Source organism: Dermochelys coriacea, chromosome 3 (genome assembly GCF_009764565.3).
Source record: "Dermochelys coriacea isolate rDerCor1 chromosome 3, rDerCor1.pri.v4, whole genome shotgun sequence".
NCBI lineage: Eukaryota > Metazoa > Chordata > Testudines > Dermochelyidae > Dermochelys > Dermochelys coriacea.
This window is the reverse complement of record NC_050070.1, coordinates 5545439-5566006: the sequence shown is the minus strand read 5'-3', so window position 1 is coordinate 5566006 and position 20568 is coordinate 5545439. Positions and strand designations below refer to the sequence as shown.

At 50.2% G+C, this 20568-nt stretch overlaps 1 protein-coding gene across 10 annotated transcripts in view; it reads left to right on the top strand.

The window, feature by feature from the left end:
- Window positions 1-20568, top strand: part of EFR3B (EFR3 homolog B) — a 169036-nt gene that overhangs the window by 90846 nt on the left and 57622 nt on the right. For all 10 annotated transcript variants that reach the window (XM_043510039.1, XM_038396987.2, XM_043510042.1 and 7 more), the window contains exon 4: window positions 8646-8796. In XM_043510039.1, coding sequence (XP_043365974.1) covers window positions 8646-8796 — 151 coding nt within the window. The remainder of the gene's footprint in view (window positions 1-8645; window positions 8797-20568) is intronic.

Genomic DNA, 20568 nt, shown 5'->3' with positions numbered 1-20568 from the left:
TGCTTGCAGATAGACCTGTTGTAGTTGGCTAAGATCTCTGCTGCTGTGGCACTCCATTAATCAACAGTTCTGCGCTGGCACTTGGCACCAGTGTGCGGATGGATTTTTACCGCTGTATAAATCTTTAGTATTTCTGAAGGTGGAAGATTAAAGTCTGTTGAACAGTAACTCATTTCTTCTGGCTGTGGGGGGCTCTCTGTCTGTCTCTCTCCTCTGTGTGTTTGGGTGTTCGTACTCAAGGCTGTGCGATACACTTCCTAGTTTCCTTTTACAAAGGGACTTGGTGCATTGACGTATTTAGCAGCTGATCACCTGTTCACTCTGTCCGTTGTTTCTGAGGGTGTATTTTTTTCATCTGCATCATCTTAACATTCAGGCAAGGCGGTGACCCATGCAAATAGAGCCTCCATCTGCAGATTATTTTCTGCTCGTACTAGAAATCTTTGCTTGGAGATTCTCTTCCTCTGATGCTCGTCGTTTTCCCCCTTACAGAGCGATATGGTCATTGTTGCATGTAACTAAGGCTACCAAATCTAGGATCTTTAAGGAGTCAGGACATGATATGTACATTAGCTGTATTCTTGTATTCATGATTGTCTTGGCTGCTTACTGGACCTCTGTGTGACACGGCCTATCCAGGTGGGACTCACTCGGCCCTCCTATGTCTTCCTTTCTTGTGACCTCTTTCTAACTCTCAGTGAATTGGAATGGAGTGGTTTTTGTTTTTTACCCTCTTCTCCCCTCTGAAAGCCAAGGCTAATCTCTGCTGAATGAAGAGAACCTCTCTCTAGACTAATATTAATAGCGCTGTCATCCCCAGATCCTCAGATACTTTACAAACATTAATTAAGGCTCAGAACACCCCTGGGAGGCTGGTAAATATCATCCTTCCTCTTTGTCTGGTGGGGTAGGGAGGGCGGGAGCTGAAACACAGGGAGGATAAAGGAGGATGCTCTTAGGAAACATGTTTGTTACGGTCGTGCCCAGGGACACACTGAGATCAGGGCCCTGTGCTAGGCTCTGTACAGACCCAGAGTAGTACATAACCTTTGCCTCTGAAGTGCTTACGATCTAAACTGGGCTGGCTAACCTAGTGAGGAGGGCTTTAAACTAGGTTCACCGGGGGAAGGAGACCAAAGCCCTGAGGTAAGTGGGAAAGCGGGATACCGGGAGGAAGCACAGGCAGGAAGGTCTGTAAGGGGAGGGCTCCTGCCTCATACTGGGAATGAGGGGCGATCAACAGGTTATCTCAAGTGCTTATATACAAATGCACAAAGCCTTGGAAACAAGCAGGGAGAACTGGAGGTCCTGGTGATGTCAAGGAATTATGACGTGATTGGAATAACAGAGACTTGGTGGGATAACTCACATGACTGGAGTACAGTCATGGATGGTTATAAACTGTTCAGGAAGGACAGGCAGGGCAGAAAAGGTGGGGGAGTAGCACTGTATGTAAGGGAGCAGTATGACTGCTCAGAGCTCCGGTACGAAACTGTGGAAAAACCTGAGTGTCTCTGGATTAAGTTTAGAAGTGTGTGCAACAAGAGTGATGTCATGGTGGGAGTCTGCTATAGACCACCGGACCAGGGGGATGAGGTGGATGAGGCTTTCTTCCGGCAACTCACGGAAGCTACTAGATCGCATGCCCTGATTCTCATGGGTGACTTTAATTTTCCTGATATCTGCTGGGAGAGCAATACAGCGGTGCATAGACAATCCAGGAAGTTTTTGGAAAGCGTAGGGGACAATTTCCTGGTGCAAGTGCTAGGGGAGCCAACTAGGGGGAGCGCTTTTCTTGACCTGCTGCTCACAAACCGGGTAGAATTAGTGGGGGAAGCAAAAGTGGATGGGAATCTGGGAGGCAGTGACCATGAGTTGGTTGAGTTCAGGATCCTGACGCAGGGAAGAAAGGTAAGCAGCAGGATACGGACCCTGGACTTCAGGAAAGCAGACTTTGACTCCCTCAGGGAACAGATGGCCAGGATCCCCTGGGGGACTAACATGAAAGGGAAGGGAGTCCAGGAGAGCTGGCTGTATTTCAAGGAATCCCTGTTGAGGTTACAGGGACAAACCATCCCGATGAGTCGAAAGAATAGTAAATATGGCAGGCGACCAGCTTGGCTTAATGGTGAAATCCTAGCGGATCTTAAACATAAAAAAGAAGCTTACAAGAAGTGGAAGCTTGGACATATGACCAGGGAAGAGTATAAAAATATTGCTCGGGCATGTAGGAAAGATATCAGGAGGGCCAAATCGCACCTGGAGCTGCAGCTAGCAAGAGATGTCAAGAGTAACAAGAAGGGTTTCTTCAGGTATGTTGGCAACAAGAAGAAAGCCAAGGAAAGTGTGGGCCCCTTACTGAATGAGGGAGGCAAGCTAGTGACAGAGGATGTGGAAAAAGCTAATGTACTCAATGCTTTTTTTGCCTCTGTTTTCACTAACAAGGTCAGCTCCCAGACTGCTGTGCTGGGCAACACAAAATGGGGAAGAGATGGCCAGCCCTCTGTAGAGATAGAGGTGGTTAGGGACTATTTAGAAAAGCTGGACGTGCACAAGTCCATGGGGCCGGACGAATTGCATCCGAGAGTGCTGAAGGAATTGGCGGCTGTGATTGCAGAGCCCTTAGCCATTATCTTTGAAAACTCGTGGCGAACGGGGGAAGTCCCGGATGACTGGAAAAAGGCTAATGTAGTGCCCATCTTTAAAAAAGGGAAGAAGGAGGATCCTGGGAACTACAGGCCGGTCAGCCTCACCTCAGTCCCTGGAAAAATCATGGAGCAGGTCCTCAAAGAATCAATCCTGAAGCACTTAGAGGAGAGGAAAGTGATCAGGAACAGTCAGCATGGATTCACCAAGGGAAGGTCATGCCTGACTAATCTAATCGCCTTTTATGATGAGATTACTGGTTCTGTGGATGAAGGGAAAGCAGTGGATGTATTGTTTCTTGACTTTAGCAAAGCTTTTGACACGGTCTCCCACAGCATTCTTGTCAGCAAGTTAAGGAAGTATGGGCTGGATGAATGCACTATAAGGTGGGTAGAAAGCTGGCTAGATTGTCGGGCTCAACGGGTAGTGATCAATGGCTCCATGTCTAGTTGGCAGCCGGTGTCAAGTGGAGTGCCCCAGGGGTCGGTCCTGGGGCCCGTTTTGTTCAATATCTTCATAAATGATCTGGAGGATGGTGTGGATTGCACTCTCAGCAAATTTGCGGATGATACTAAACTGGGAGGAGTGGTAGATACGCTGGAGGGGAGGGATAGGATACAGAAGGACCTAGACAAATTGGAGGATTGGGCCAAAAGAAATCTAATGAGGTTCAATAAGGATAAATGCAGGGTCCTGCACTTAGGATGGAAGAATCCAATGCACCGCTACAGACTAGGGACCGAATGGCTCGGCAGCAGTTCTGCGGAAAAGGACCTAGGGGTGACAGTGGACGAGAAGCTGGATATGAGTCAGCAGTGTGCCCTTGTTGCCAAGAAGGCCAATGGCATTTTGGGTTGTATAAGTAGGGGCATAGCGAGCAGATCGAGGGACGTGATCGTTCCCCTCTATTCGACACTGGTGAGGCCTCATCTGGAGTACTGTGTCCAGTTTTGGGCCCCACACTACAGGAAGGATGTGGATAAATTGGAAAGAGTACAACGAAGGGCAACGAAAATGATTAGGGGTCTAGAGCACATGACTTATGAGGAGAGGCTGAGGGAGCTGGGATTGTTTAGTCTGGAGAAGAGAAGAATGAGGGGGGATTTGATAGCTGCTTTCAACTACCTGAAAGGGGGTTTCAAAGAGGATGGCTCTAGACTGTTCTCAATGGTAGCAGATGACAGAACGAGGAGTAATGGTCTCAAGTTGCAATGGGGGAGGTTTAGATTGGATATTAGGAAAAACTTTTTCACTAAGAGGGTGGTGAAACACTGGAATGCGTTACCTAGGGAGGTGGTAGAATCTCCTTCCTTAGAGGTTTTTAAGGTCAGGCTTGACAAAGCCCTAGCTGGGATGATTTAACTGGGACTTGGTCCTGCTTTGAGCAGGGGGTTGGACTAGATGACCTTCTGGGGTCCCTTCCAACCCTGATATTCTATGATTCTATGATTCTAAACGGAAAGGCCAGATAAAGGGTAGGGGAAAGGGGTATGATAGATGAATGGCGTGATCAATGTGATGGTACCATGAGTTTTTTGGGAGGTGGGTGGTTGGAGTTAGGAGGGGATTAGGGAAGGGGGGTGAGGGAAGGTAGGAAGGGGCAGGTGTGGAGTGATGCAGCGGTGAAGAGATTGTGAAGGAGGAGGTGGGAGCAAACAGCCGATCAGCCCCAGTCAAAACTGTAGCAAATCTCATTGTGTCCGTGGAGCTCCGTCTCTCCAACTTCTGCTCCCCGGCTTCGTTCTCGGCTGGCTCCTCCCAGCTCAGTTTCATTTCCCCAACACCTCATGGCTTGGGGGAAGGGGTGCGCTGTGGGGATACCCCCTGCTCAGTCGGGATCTTGTGGTTAATGCTCCAGGACAAGAGCCAGATGCTCCAGGACTCTTCTTGGATCTGCCACATGCTTTCCATGTGACTGCTCTGTGCATGTCCCGATCTCTAAAGTGAAGCCAGTGCTTCTCTGGCGGGGTTGTAACTCAGGAGGCTGAGTGAACTAATATTTGTAAAGTCATTTGGGATACTGGGCCAGACACCCGGCTGGTGTAAATCAGCGTAGCGCCATTCAGAGCCGCACTGACATACAGCAGCTGATGATCTGGCCTGAGATCACACCCTGATCAGGGGCAGAGCCAGGAACAGAGGCCACTGCACTTGTAAGGAGCCTGCTGGATTCTCGTTTAAATGGGGCAGGACTCATCTTTTACATGGGGAGGTGGCCCAGCGGGCTGCTGGTCCGAATGGAACATGGCCCACCGGAGCCCGCAGCCTCTGATGCCCAGGCTGTGGGAGAGGAAGCAGTGAGCTAGTGGGGTGAACCCATCAGCAAACCCGCACCTGTCTCAGTCCACCAATAGCTGGGGGAATTCACCTTCCCCGGAGGCTTCATCACCCTCCGAAAGAGCTGCTGCTCCGGGATTGCCTGTATTCCTTCTGAGCTGGCTGGGCCCTTCTGTCCTCGGCCCGTCACTCACTCTGCCCTGTATGCCTGAGGGAGACCTAAGGCGTTCACGCCCTGAGGGCCAGGCCATTAGGCCTCTCACAGCTACGCTAAGTGCGTGGGCAGCACTGTCTGCAAGTCCCTGTGACCCTATTCTCCTTTCCTAGGATATGAGTAACTCCTGTTCAAGCTTAGGGGAAGGGCTCCTGTCATGCTGCTAGAGAAGAGGAACAGTGGTCCAGTGGTTAGGACTGTAGCCTAGGGCTTTGGAGACCTGGGTTCAAGTCCCTGTGTTGCCAAGGACTCCTTGTATGACTTTGGGCAAGTCATTTAGTTGTTCTGTGCCTCAGCTTCTCCATCTGTACAATGGGGATAACACTCTTCCCTGCCTCATACGGGGATTATGAGGATACTACAGTGATAGGAGCCATATAAGGACCATAGATAGAGAATGAGGCTCGCGGAGTCTAGCTTGGTAATTTCTGATAATTTCCAAGTGCAAACAGCTTGGGAGGGTGCTGACTTGACTCTGTGAGACAGAGGATTGTCAGGGTTTTATGATTTTAATCAAATCTGTGTTGCAGTACCTGATGCCAAACATCTGTTAGCTGAAGCCAGAGGAGCTGTGCAAAGAGCCAAATAATTCTCATTACGTGCTCCAGGGGGCAGGCCATGTTCAAAATAACATCCTGCCCGGCTGGGTCACGTATCCGAAAAGCAAGAGCCCTGATACCAGCGTCTGAGAGATGGAATAGGGACTCCCACGGAGGCTGTAATAATGCTTCTCACTTACTGCAAAGCATGTTGCTGCCGTTAGCCAACTCATCCTCCCAACAGCCCCAGAAGGTGAGGGAAACTAAGAGAGGTGATGGGACTTGCCCCAGGCAACACATGGGGGCTAGTGTTTGAGGCACGGTTGGAAATTACAAACTCTTGGTTCTGGGGCTTGTGCCCTCACCACTAGACTGTCTGCTGCCAGAGGTCTGGAACTAGATCTGCCTTTCCCACGCGTGTCTTCCCCGTACATAAACCTTTTCAGTGGGCTGGCTGATGCTTTTGATTAGGTCATGGGATTTTAGTTGGTGTCACTGGGTAACTCAGAAGTCCGACAGCTATATCTGGAAAGCCCAGTTTTGTTTGCCAATCCCAGGTCCATCTGTAAGACTTGAGTCTGTCTGTGAAATAGCCACTGAGGATATTGGGACAGATCCTCAGCTGGCGTACATTGCTGCAGCTCCATTGACTTCAATGGCGTTACGCTGATTTATACTAGCTGAGGACCTGACTCTCTGTTGTGAGTGCACTTTAATTTGGGGAAGGGCAATAAATACGTTTCTGGGGCAGCTCCCTCCTTCCACAACTGCAGAGTCCAAAGGCTGCTTGGCCTGTCTCTTTGTCATGTAACTAGCCAGAGAAGTAATCCAGAGCCATCTGCAGCCTACATGCACAGACACCTCCAGAGTCGCATCAAAACAACCAGATTCAATTTGTCTTGGAAACCAAATGTGACACAGAACAAATTCTGAAGTTGGAACCTAATTAGGCAGCCTGCACAGTGGTGTGTGTCCAATAAAGAATCATTTCCTGATGTTCACAGTCTCTCCTTCTGTCTCTTTTGTCCTGTTCAAATATAGGAGCATTAGAAAAGAGATTTAATAAGTGACCTGAAAAGACCTGCAGTGACAACTCACTGCAAACAGTCCGGCGAGGTGCCCTTCTACTTCTCCCTCAGGTGTTCTTCATTGGCTCAACCCTTGGAGCTGAGATGCACCTACCACGCTCATTGACATCAGTGAGTGGCGGGGGCCTGACCTTTGAGGGGATGCTGTCGGTGTAAGATGCCTGATGTGGAATTCACCCTCTCGTATGATCTGTCAGAGCGGGGGTGGTGACCGGCAGTGCCAGGGACACTTTTACCTAGGCCTTTTCTGGAAAATCAGGGCTACCTGGAGAATTTTCCAGCGACAGGTGGGGTGCAAGGGCAGCATTACAGATCTGATTTAGTTGAGTCTCTGCGCATACAATGCACTGACTTACGTTCATAGATTAAAGGCCAGGAGAGACCCTTGTGAGCCCGGAGTCTGACCTCTTGTCTATAACACAGGGCAGGGATCTTCCCCACAATAATTCCTTTCGAACTAGAGCATATCTTAAAATAAATAGATAAAAAAAAATCCAGTCTTGATTTAAGAATCGCCAAGTGATAGTGAATCTCTGCAACCCTTGCTAAGCTGTTCTAATGGTTAATTACCCTCCCTGTTTTAAAAAAAAACAACAAAAAACAAAAACAAAAAAACACGCCTTATTTCCAGTCTGAATTTGTCTAGCTGCAACTTCCAGCCTTTGGATCACATTAGACCTTTGTCTGCTAGATTTCCTGCCCTAAAGACTGTGCAGTTGAAGATGGAGAAGACATGGGGCGAGTCATTAGTAGCACGACTAGTACCAGGCGATTGTTTCCTGCTGCTCTTCGTCGGGAGAAGGCAAAGAGTCTTTTCGCCTCCAGCAAAGAGATCTGAGTCCAGCCGCCAGTGCTCGCAGATGTTCAGCTGGAGCAGGGCTCTGAGCCATCACTGTGGTTGGTGGGATGTCTGACTTCCCCCGAAGTGCTCTATTTTGCTGTTGGGTTATGCTCCCTCTGCCCTGCCTCTTGTCACGGGGCTCAGGATATTGTAAAAGATCAAAGAACCTGTGTCCCCATGGACTCAGCTGTAAGAAGACAACTAAGCAGGAAGACTGAATCCGGAATCAGTTGGGTTCAGAGCCTGTCCTGTTGCTGCCTCCTGGAGTTCTCTGGGCCTTGTGGGGCTGTTGTTATTCTTAAAGAAATGAACGTGTAAAGAGAATCATCGTATTGCTTTTCTAACTAGCTCTTCCTGCAGCTTACTCCCCACCAGAAGTCATCTTAACCCTCAGTTTGCACCATTGCAGTTATTTCCCCAGCAGCCTCTTGCAGAGTAATGGGCACTGGGAGCAGATTAACCCTTTCAGAAGCAAACGTGTGGTTTAATACAAATTGCCCGTAATACTATATTACTGCCTGGGCCAGATCCTCAGCTGGCGTAAATCAGCAGGGCTCCATTGACAGCTGAGGATTGGGCCCTGTGCTATTGTAGCATTCAAAGATCTTCATACACAAACATTAATGACGACAAAGAGTCCTGTGGCACCTTATAGACTAAGAGATGTATTGGAGCATAAGCTTTCATGGGTGAATACCCCCTTCGTTATGCTCCAATACGTCTGTTAGTCTATAAGGTGCCACAGGACTCTTTGCCGCTTTTACAGATCCAGACTAACACAGCTACCCCTCTGATACTAAACATGAATTAATTAAGCTGAGGATCTGATTCCTTCACGGTGTATTGTGCAATAAGCCTGCTTTACAGATGGAGAAAATGAGGCATGGAGGGGTGAAGTGACTGGCTCAGGATTGCACAGTGAGTCAGTAGCAGAGCTGGCAGTTGACCCAAGGGTTCCTGAGGCCCAGTCCTCCTGCTCTAATCACTGGACCTCCTTTCCTACAAGGTGAGTTACTTTTGCAATATGCCGTTTCCCTCAGGTACGTGTGCATTGCCATGGAAGCCTTGGACCAGCTGCTAATGGCCTGTCACTGCCAGAGCATCAACCTGTTCGTGGAGAGCTTCCTGAAGATGGTGGCGAAGCTGCTGGAGTCAGAGAAGCCCAACCTGCAGATCCTGGGTACAAATTCTGTAAGTAGCAGCCTGGGCAAGGCCGAGCCTTTTGTCATCTCTTCTCATGCTCAGTGGTTGTCTTTCTCCCCCTCCTCCTTTTATAGCAATCCTTTGCAGTGTAATGAGATCCTGGTTCGATTCTGCCCATTCCAATACACAGGGGCATAAGAGCATGTTCATACACCAGCTTTTTCCCCTTGGAGAGCCAGGTTCAAGCCTTGCCCAGATCACAAGTGGATCGTGATCTCATCCTTCTCTAGCCACATCTCTGAACCACCATGTGTGTCAGAAAATCTCCGGTCGGGAGAGGCTCGGGCTCAGGAGGCTGCAGGCCAGGGTGAAAGGGCATGAGTAGGAGCTGGGGCGGGGGCAGAGCTTGTGACGAGAATAGCCGGGGGGTTGTGGATCAGGATTGAGGGGCATCATCAGAGCTGTACGGGGGGAGCCCAGGACTGGGAAAGCAGTGAAAGTCCCAGTGGCTTTCCCCACCTCATAAACCTAGCAGAGGGGAATAGCTTGTTCTGTGCCCTGGAGATCAGTAAGTGGAAGAGGGGCACAGGTGGGGGGTGGTGAATGGCGGGTCAGGGAAGAGAGAGAGAGAGAAAGTGTGTGTGTGTGTGAAGTCAGAGGTGAGAGGTAGAGAAAGAGACTGAGGGGTGTGGAGTGGGACAGACAGGGAGGCAAAGAGCTGGAAGGACCGATCCAGTGAGGAGGTGGGAGAGACTGATGGGATGAGAGTGGGAGAGACCCAATGGGGTGAATGGGTGTGGGGGAAGGGGAAGGGTAGGAGGAATAGGGGGTATCAGGAGAGGATGAGATGGGGAATCAGTAGCGGAGAGGGGGAATGGAGACATGGGGAGGAGCTGTTGAAAGCGGGAGGGGGATTGAGGGAAGTGGGTTGAATTTAGGGGATGGAATGAATGAAGACAGGACAAAGAGGGAAGGAAGGGGCTGTATTAAGCATTAAGCTTGTCCTGGGTCTGGAGGACACTGAGGGGCCAGCGCCTGAAGCTCATGGCCCTACTCAAATGGACCTCATGGGGCAAGGATTGGGTGTGTCCCTACTGTCGATCTGCCAGCAGCCCCAGGGGAAATGTGGAGCCTCTGTCATTTCTGTTGCATTCTCGCCCAGCAAGTGGCGTCTGTGCAAGTGGGGTCGGCGTGCTGGCAGAGGGGGAGATGTGGGGCGAGAAAGATGGTGCCTATTGGTGTTGACTTTCCGTGGCTGGGATTGTGCAGTGTCTGAAAGGTGAAGGGGTCTTAAAGGGATATGGTCACTTAGGGCAAAGTTTGCAAAAGTGGCCACTCTTCTGGGATGCCTCAACTCTTAGGAGCTTCTCCTAAGCCAGCTAGGGCCCGATAATCGGAGGTGTAGGGCACCTGCAGCTGCCGTTGCCTTCACTCGGGGTTGCTGCAATATTGTCAACCTAAGCATTCAAAAATCAGTAGTCAGGTCCACAGAAATCATGAGACAGAAAAAAAAAACATTCTATCTCCTTTCCTCTTTGAACTTTTATGTCAAATTCAGGGCACCTCTTCAAGCTTCTTTTTCTGAAACCCTGCGAGCTAGAAACATATTTAAAAAAAAATAAAATAAAAAAAATGAGTTTCATGAAATAACAAGACTCCAGGACTTGGGGCTTTTAGGGAAAAAAAACAAATCTGACAAGTTTCATGATGCAGTCACAAGAGTTGGCAAGACTGTTGATGGGTACCCCGCGCCTCTGGAAATCGGGCTCAAGGTGTCTAAAGTTGGCCACCCAAGAAATCCGTGACCATGTGTGGGCTCAGAAGTCAGATTTAGCTAAAAGCATGCTGGATATAGTGAAGTGAGACCAGTTAGTCTCCCTGGCTGATTCACATGCTGCTGATCTCACTTCACTATATCCAGCATGGTCCAGTGGATAAGATGCTGCGCTAGGACATCGGAGACCTAGCTTCTATTCCCAGCTCTGCTACAGATTCCCTGTGGGACCCTGGCTGAGGCAATTCTCTGTGCCTCAGTTTCCCCAGTTTCTGTACAAGGGGGATAATAATACCCGCTCTGGATCTGGAATAAGTTGCAGGGGACAGTGCTGCAGGGTGTGGCTTGACCTTGGTCCTTTTTCTTTGGACCCTGCTCTCCAAACTTAGCAGAGTCCTTTGCCTGTGGAATCCCAGCTGAAGGGCTCTGCTGATGGTTGGTCTCTGTGGCCAGAGGTGGGTCTTTCCCTTTGTGTTAAGCTGTGACAGTCCTAGACAAATCCCAGGCTGGATTTTCGTGCCCCATGTAATGAGCTCTGAGCCCTGCTGGGGGATTGTTAGAGCTCTGTGCCTCTGGACAAAGGCTGAACCATGGAAGGGAGTTGTACAAAGGAGATTCTTAGCAGCAGCTTTTTATCCAGAGACAGCAACATCGGCTGGAGCAATCTTAGCCCAGCTGCTATGGCTCGCACCCGGAGGGGTTGCCTTCCTGCATCTTGTAGCTACTGGCTGCCGGCAGGGTCACATCTGCAGGAGTGAGCAGGACGGACACTGGCATAGCAAGCCCAGCTGCCAGGATCAAGACTCCCTTCGTTGGCTCAATCTTCTGGTAACTAACAGGCATGCCATGGGCAATACTACTTTTCCCAATCCTTAACTAGTATCGCCCAGTGCTGAGTGCTGAGAATCAGGACTCCTGGGTTCTTTTCCTGTCTTTCCTCCTGATTTGCTGTGTGGCCTTGGGCAGTCACTTCTCTGCTCTGTGCCTCAGTTTCCCCCTCTGTAGAGCAGGGATCATCTCGTTGCTCAGCCCTGCAAAGCTCTTTGAGATCCTCGGATGAATATTGAATGCTCACCATGAACAATTTTGAACAGCAGGCAAACTCGGTACAAATCATGCTGGGCTCATGTGCAGTTTGTGAGCAGAGAAAGGGCTGAATTAGACAGCAACTGCATTTGCAAGAAATAATTTTGGTCAGCTCAGGTATGTAACGTTACCCCCATTCTACAGATGGGAAAACCAAGGCACAGAGTGGTGAAATGACTTCCTCCAAACCACACAGGGCAGAAGTCTCGATTCACAATCCCCTGCTCTAACTACTACACGTGCTGCCTCCAGCTGGGTAACTGCTCGTACAATGGCTCTTCATACGTGCGTTTGGTGGGACGACTAGAACCGCTTATCAGTTGCTTCCTTTCTCTGGAGCACTAGGTTTATGTGACAGTTAAGCTTTTGAGGACCCTGTGGATCTCTTGGAACTTGGCTTGATGGCTTCAGCATTGCTAGTTATAATCATTTAGGCAGCGGAGACCCTTAGCTTTCTCTGACTTAGCCATGTGGGTGAGTGACTCCGTATACAGCTCTCCTGTTTGAACTCTTGTGGATGCATCTCAAAGTTCCTGGCTCGAGACTTGGCTGTGTAATAGACCATCCTCCTGCTGGATGGGGAACCCTGCTCCTGGGTTACGGCCAGCATCCCAGCTGGCAGGCAGGACAGCCCTGTGTTGTGTTCTACCTTTTTCTCCCTGCGGAACAGAACATTCCCAAGACCAGCGTGGGTTATAAATATCACCACGTAAAAACCAGAGGCACAGTCAAAAGCTTTCACACCCTGTTCTTCAACGATGTTAATTTCTCCAAAGTGAAAGTGATGGGAAACTGCCATGGCGCATCCATCAGCAGAGCTATTAATCCGCAGACATCAGAGAAGCAAGATCATTGATCGGTTGAGCTAAGTTAGCATAATGCTGCTGTTGGCAGGCTGGCACTGTCTCCTACTGTAATGACTCCTCTGTTAACCCGCAGCACCCTCCGTAGCCACTTGATGGGAATCCTAGGATAGAATTATATTCTCCCAGTCATAAAGCGCATATCTGTTCAGGGAAAGGAGAATCTCCACAAGCTGTCTAAGGCCTATGACACACAGCTGAGCTGTTCTGGGTCCATCCAGTAGAGGGCAGTGGTCTCTTTCTTCCCCACCCCCCAGTTCATTCTGATGCACTGTAATACAGAGCACTCTATGAGCAGTAATTTCTTCATTCATTCATACATTCCTGCCTCCCTACCTCTGTGGCGTCATTCTGCAGGCGGGAAAACTGAAACCCCAAGAGGTTAAGTGATTCGCCTTAGGCTGCAGAAGGAGTCCGTGGCGGAGCTGGGATTAGAAGTTGGAAGCTTCTGGCTCCCCGTCCAGTGTTTAAAGCATTCAGCAACACGGCCTCCCTAAGTGAAAATTGGAACTCTGTCCAAACACCCCCTAACCTTTAGTGGCTCTGATAAACTAGAGCATGGATCCCAAGGCTTAGGGCCCCGTTGTGCTAGGGGCTGTATGGGCACTCAGTAAAGAGAGATTTCCTCCCCCAAAAGGTGGGTGAGGCAAACTGCATGGGGGTTGGAGGCAGAGGTGAGGGGCCTGCGGAGTGTGTTGGTTGGACCTGCTGGAGTCTCTGCTCGCCACCTGCCTGGGTGTTGCGCAGGCCCTGGGAGAGCTATGGAGGCAGAAAGGAAGTGAGAGGTGACAGACCTGTATTTCGGTTTGTGGCAGCAGCAGCCACCTCCTCTCCTGGGCTGCCTGGAGCGTAGTGATTTTAATGGGAGTTGCTTTTTCACGCCGGCTCGCATCCGTGTCAGGGAGTAAATGTTCAGCTTGCCGAAGGATCGGAGGTGATGGTCGTCAGCTGCTGGGCTCCAGATGTTTCATCCCAGTGCTCGCTCTGTGCTGATCAAACCCTCCTCCGCGCTCACTCAAGTCAATGGGGAGCTGTGAGTGAGCAGGACGATCAGGCCCAAAAGATCTGGGTCCATCTCAGTCCGGTTCCCCTCCCAGATGCAATGGGGATTGAGCAGCCTAGGATGGAGGGGCAGAGGTTCCGAACAGCAAGTGGGACCCTGCCATGAGTCACTTTGTGCAAAGGAGTGGGCTTTATCAGCAGCTGAGCTTTTAAATGAGACGGATGGCCCCTGTAGGTGGGAGGCTGATTGTACCTGGGAAGCGTGGAATCACTACTGGAGCATGGCCTTCACAGCCCCGTTACCTTCAGTTGATTTAATGATGGATTTCGAGGGTGCCCGTGGTCGCTGATCAATTTGGGAGAGTAAAGGGGAGCCATAGAGTCCGGTGAACATGAGGAATATCCATCCAAAGGCACAATGAAAAATACCGGGCTCAAGGGAAATTCACTGCTGCTGAGCAGGGCTGGATTGTCATGCCTGCCAACTGGAGGGTCAAAGGCTGCTCTTGTTTACTCCGGTTGCAGGCTCAGATGCTGCTCTCAGGTACCGTAGTGTTAATCTGAATCCCTCCGTTAATGTTAATCTCAATCCCTGTGCCAGCAGGCCAGCCACCTCCTGTGCATCCCTTCCTGGCCTGGGGTTGCTCTGCAGCAGGCCAGCCTCAGTTTCCCCCTCTTCAGGGCACTTGCAAACTCCACACAGTCTCTCGTGGCTAACGCCAGCCCTGCCTGGGGACGGGTGAATAACAGCAATAATTCAAGAGACCAGGTTGGGGAGATAATATCTTTCATTGGACCAACTTCTCCAGGTCCAAATAAAGTCCATCAGCCCAGCATGAAACTTCATAGTCAGCCGTGGTGCCTCCTACCATCTCTGTCCTTGGGTCACAGTCTGCTCTTCGTGAAGCTGTCGCGCCCAGCTGGTGTTTAGCCCTCTGGCTTCTTTTTCTCCCAGTTAGGGTCGCCTGCAGGAACTTCCTGCTCACAACTGGTCTCCTTTACTACAGTTTCCTCCTCCTGTTTCCTGTTTCCCTCTGGCTCATTATGGGGAACTCCTGTCCTCCATCAGAGAGGCTGATAATGAGGCACAGGTGGGCTGGATCAGTTCCCTCTTACAGTGTGGACCTGGCCCTTTAACACCCTCCATGGATTTCAGAGGAGTTGCTGGTGCAGCTGAGATCAGATTTTGGACCCAGAGTCTTTTGTGTCTATACAGATCAGGTTCAGCGTGTAGATCAGCTAGAAACATCTCCCCTGACGCAGCCTCGGGCCGGTGTACCTCAGGCCTGAGGAATGAGGGGTGGGGAGAGGATTATGAAAGCTGTCCCCGCCCATTAATTCCTTGCCCGTTATTGCTCCAGCAGCACAGACCGTCTGCAATAGCAATCCAGATCATGAAGCAGGACAGCCTTGAGGAAGTATTGCCTACTGGTTAAAGCAGAGGACTGAGGCTCACATGGTATGGTGTGTATATATCAAAACGCCTTAGGAATAACGATGGGTGCTGAGGATTTGGCTACTGCCTGGTTTGTAGTATTTCCCTGTGGTTTTTTTCAGTGGTCAGTTGCGTTGCTGGCAATGAACTCTTAATAAATTTATTCCAACTACATTCTGGTCTGACTTGAGGGGACCCTCTGCCTGCCATGTGGTGTTTTGTACTCCATAATTCAGAGGAATGCTCAGGACAATTTCTGCAGAGAACCTGCTGTGTGTTTGTGTTTGGGAAATGGATAGCGGTAATGAGATGCTTCCTTCCCTCTCTGCTAAGGAGAAACTGTTTCAGGTGCAGGCTTAATTAAAGGGTATTGTCGCAAACAGTCCCTACTGTAATGGAGCTAATGGTGGAAGCGGGAGGATGCTGTTTATAGACAGCCAGGCTGAGTCACACCAGTGAAATCTTGCCTTTGAAATGTCTCCCCTTCACTGAGTCACGCGTTGCTAATCCCCAATACGGATCATTCTCACACGACCCCAGTTGGGGGGCGGGAGGGGAGGCTCGTTCCACAGCTCTCTCGGATGTGCCCATCTCAAGGCATCTAACAGAGATGTGTGCAAATCCTGTTATTGTTGTATCCCTGAAGGCATCCATTCGCCCATGCAGATTCTGCACCCTTGGGGAGTCTCAGTAGTGTAGAAATCAGGCTCAGACACATGTAGAAGCCCCAAACCCTCTATCATCCATGCACACGTGCCCGCATTCCCCTTAGCCCATGGGCCTGCTGGACAGGGGCATAGGTACCAACCCGTGTCCCAGCCTGCCCACTTTGCAGTGAGGACATAAAGCTAAAGCATGGTTGTGGTGCTTGTGTTCTGATAGTCCACCAGTGCTATCCCACAATTCCCAGGGCCTGCTTGTTCCAGCCCTTCTAGATCCCAACTTCCAACTTGCCTCCTATGCGTCGGAAGCAACTTGCTAGTTGAAGTGCAGCTGTTTGGTGTTTAACCCCACGCGGATGGCTCAGCTTTGCACTCTGACTCTAGTATAACTCTGCATAAGCAGGTCCCTTCTCAGGATTCAGAGGTCCTAGGGTTCAGCAGAGATGTGTGTGGGCCCTGTTATTAATTTTGCTGTGATTCTGTACTGAAATCGGCGATGGCGCTCAGTGCTGTACGTAAAGGCTTGAGCCTCCAGGAGCTTACAGTGCCGTTCAGATGCATGCATGAGACTTCCAATAGCTGTCACGTGTCAGGGGTGTTAGCATGAGTTTGGGGTGATGGGGGTGTGGGGGAGAATCCTGCAGCAGTTTCTCAACACGGCTGCCCTGTGAGATAGGGAAGGATCGTTATACCTGTAGTACAGGTGGAGAAGCTGACACACAGTGGGGAAATGATCTGCAGAGCCTCAGCAACTTGGAATTAGAACCCAGGAGTCCTGGTGACCCCATCTGCTCTAACTGCAAACCCAGGAGTCCTGGTGAACTGCAAATAAAAAACCTCATTTGAAGTTAGTTCCTTGAATTTTTAATATTTTAACTCGTAAAAAAATTCCCAGCGTCTGTCAAAGCTGATGCTTTGGTCTTTAGGTACCTGTCTCTGGCTTCTCCTGCTTTGGAGGACTTTGAAGTATGCGTGGCTGGCGCCAGCCCCACTCTGAGCCCAGAGACACTGCTGGGTGTTTTCAGATATGCTTCAGTCTACGTACAGCAGAGAGAGCCTCATTAAAAACCACAGGTCCCTCTGCACTCTCAATGGTTGGTTTGAGCCTGAGTTGCCAATACAGTTAATCAGGGATTCCTAATGGCTGGTGGAGCCTTTCATCTACAGGTCACTCGCTCCAATCCGTCTCAGGGCAGGCGAAGCACAAAGCGATTCCGGTCTGATGGCTGTCTACTGGAGTGAAATGCATGGTTGGTCTGAGTCTAGGTGCCTATGGACAGATGTTGCCATCCCAATTTATTATGTGTATTAAGGTAGCATCCAGAAGCCCCCCATCCGATCCGGGTCCCATTGTGCTAGGCGCTGACTAAACAGACAGAGGGAGACAGTCCGTGCTTTCAGACAGCTCAGTCTGCAGTTGGCACCATTTTGCAGCCCTGGTTTTCAGGCAGAGCAGAGGGACCACAGATCGAGTGGGTCCTGGGGAATGTTCTCCTTTCTCAGCCCCCGGAGGAGGCCCCTGCAGGCCAGGAAGGAGGCAGACTGGCAGGAGATGGGCAGCATGCAAGAAGCTCACGCTGCCTGTCTGCTGTGCTCTGGAGCTTGTCAATCGGGCATCTTTTGGGAGCACTAAATGTCCCCCTACTCTAAAACAAACATTCTTCCCAAAAGGGAAAGGCTGCTTCAGCCAGGAGATGCTGCCGCCAACGCTGCCGGTGCCAGCCGACATTGAAGGGCTGGGAGCTTTAGGATTCTAGGGTGACAATCGGGGGAAACTAATTAAAATCAGTGTCTTCTGTTGGGATAACTAGCTCCTTCGCTGGCGGGGGGATGGGCAGGATAATCCTTCCCAGTTCTCTCACCCCGGGGTCCAAGTCTCGTCCCATATCAGCACATGGATGTGTAGTAAGCTAAGCAGGTGGCTGCCGCCTTGTGCAGCCAGTGGTATAAAGTTCGTTATATAACACTGCTGCTTTTCCTGGTAAATAATGGAGGCATTTATAGGTTGAAGGAGGGTCCCTTTTTTCTGGGAACCGTTCCCAACGTGGCTGAGCCGGCTTGTTGGATTGCACAAAGCCAGTCTTTCATTTCCTCTTTGGATCTGACATTTTATTAAGAGAGCAAAAATCGTGCGCCTAGAGGCGAATCAATCCCTTCTGCCCGTGCAATGATCTGAACACTGAAGGCAGAGGCTGAGCCAAATGTGCAGATGATACAAAACTACTCAAGATAGTTTAAGTCCCAGGCAGACTGTGAAGAGCTACAAAAGGATCTCTCCAAACCGGGTGACTGGGCAACAAAATGGCAGATGACGTTCAGTGTTGATAAATGCGAAGTAATGCACATTGGAAAGCATAATCCCAACTAGAGGTATAAAATGATGGGGTCTAAATTGGCTGTTACCACTCAAGAAAGAGATCATGGAGGCACTATGGATAGTTCTCTGAAAACATCCACTCAATGTGTAGCTGCAGTCAAAAAAGTGAACAGAATGCCGGGAATCATTAGGAAAGGGATAGATAACAAGACTGAAAATCTCATATTGCTGCTATATAAATCCATGGGGTGTGCAGATGTGGTCGCCTCATCTCAAAAAAGATATATTGGAATTGGAAAAGGTTCAGAAAAGGACGACAAAAATGAGGAGGGGTATGGAACAGCTTCCATCTGAGGAGAGATTAATAAATCTGGGACTTTTCAGCTTGGAAAAGGGGGATATGATAGAGGCCTATAAAATCATGACTGGTGTGGAGAAAGTAAGGAAGGAAGTGTTAATTACTCCTTCTCATAACACAAGAACTAGGGATCACCAAATAAAATTAATAGGCAGCAGGTTTAAAACAAACAAAATGAACTTTATCTAACTCTTTTTGGAACCCTGTTATACTTTTTCCATACAACACACAGTTAACCTGTGGAACTCCTTGCCAGAGGATGTTGTGAAGGCCAAGACCAGGGGTCTCAAACACGCGGCCCGCCAGCTCCCCATGGGCCTCCCCAGCGTTTACCTAGAGCGACTCCAGCCAGATGTGCACTGGGGGCAGGGCAGGCAGCCTGCCCTGCCCAGTCCCCGTGCCGCTCCGGGAAGCAGCCAGAACCTGCGGGGGGGCCCAGGGGTCTGTGTGCTGCCCTGGCTGGTCCTCCAGGTACCTCCCCTGAAGCTCCCATTGGCCGCAGTTCCCCATTCCCGACCAATGGGAGCTGCGGGGAGCAGTGCCTGGAGGCGCGGCCAGGGCAACACACAGATCCCTGGGCCCTCTCCCCCCTCCAGGTTCCGGCCACTTCCTGGAGTGGCGCGGGGACACGGCAGGAGCCTGCCGGAGCCTGCCCCCTGAACTTCTCCTGCACCCTGACCCCCTGCCGCACCCCTCCTGCACCCCAACCCCCTGCCATACCCTGTACCCAAGCCTCCTGCCGCACCCTGCACCCCAACCCCCTGCCCTGAGCCCCCGGCCGCACCCCGAACCCCTCCTGGGAATGGGGGCAGGGAAGGGGTGGGAAGAGGCAGGGCAGGGGTGGGGCCTCATGGAAGGGGTGGAGTGGGGGATGGGTGGGTGCCAGTGATGCGGCCCTCGGGCCAGTGTACTAATCCTCATGTGTCCCTTGTGGTCATCTGAGTTTGAGACCCCTGGCCAAGACTATAACAGCGTTCAAAAAAGAACTAGATAAGTTCATGGAGGATAGGTCCATCAATGGCTACTACCCAGGATGGGCAGGGGTGGTGTCCCTAGCCTCTCTTCGCCAGAAGCTGGGTGATGGGATGGATCATTGGGATGGGTTACCTGTTCTGTTCATTCCCTCTGGGGCACCTGGCATTGGCCACTGTCGGAAGACCGGATACTGGGCTAGATGGACCATTGGTCTGACCCAATATGGCCGTTCTTATGTTCTGTGTCGTTTATGCCATTCAATAAGATGGACAATTTGAACACAGTTCTCCCAGCAGCCTCGCAGGATAGGCAAGCAGAGAAAAGAAAAAAATAAAGTCTAGCTACATCTGACTAGTGGGGGGAGAGAGGAGGATTGACATGCTCACTTTAACTTTGATTTGCCATGGTGATGGGCACTGTATTAGAAGCTAGATAAACCTAGCACACTTCAGAGGTAAGTCGTATTCTCCCCATTTTGCAGATGAAGATATAAGAACAGCCACACTGGGTCAGACCAATGATCCATCTAGCCCAGTATCCTGTCATCCGACAGTGGCCAATGCCAGGTACTTCAGAGGGATTGAATAGAACAGGGCAATTTGAAGTGATCCATCCTCTGTCATCCAGTCCAAGCTTCTGGCATTTGGAGGTTTAAGGACACCCAGAGCATGGGTTGCATCCCTGACCATTTTGGCTAATAGTCATTGATGGACCTATCCTCCATGAACGTATCTAGTTCTTTTTTGAACCCCGTTATACTTTTGGCCTTCACAATATTTCTGGCAATGAGTCCACGGGTTAACTGTGCGTTGTGGGAAGAAATACTTCCTTACGATTGTGTTAAACTTGTTGCCTATTAATTTCTTTGGGTGACCCCTGGCTGTTGTGTTATGCGAAGGGGTAAACACACTTCCCTATTCACTTTCTCCACACCAGCCATGATAAAACCGTAATGAAAGCAAGGGAGTCTGAAATAGAAGTGATGCATAAATGTCTCTTTCTGGCAGAGGAAGTGGGTCTCTGCAGTCTTCATTGCTTTGCTAGTGAACAGATGGTAGCTTGAAGCATAGAGCTGATGTGCTGGCTAGAGGCTGGACGTCAGCTCCTGGAATGAAGCATTGCTAGAAGCCTTCTTCCATGAGCAGTCGCTCCTCTCTGGCTGATTTGCTGTGTGCACTAGTAATCATGACAGTTTTGGAGATAGCTTTAAGTGGTTGGCTGTAGAGTATCCCGGCCTGCCTCACAATGCCATCCAAATGCAGCTGCTACTAACACAACTCTTGTGGTGTTGTAAAACTTGCACGTGCTGTCGGATCATGATCTGCCCAGTTTTATAGTTGCAGCATCA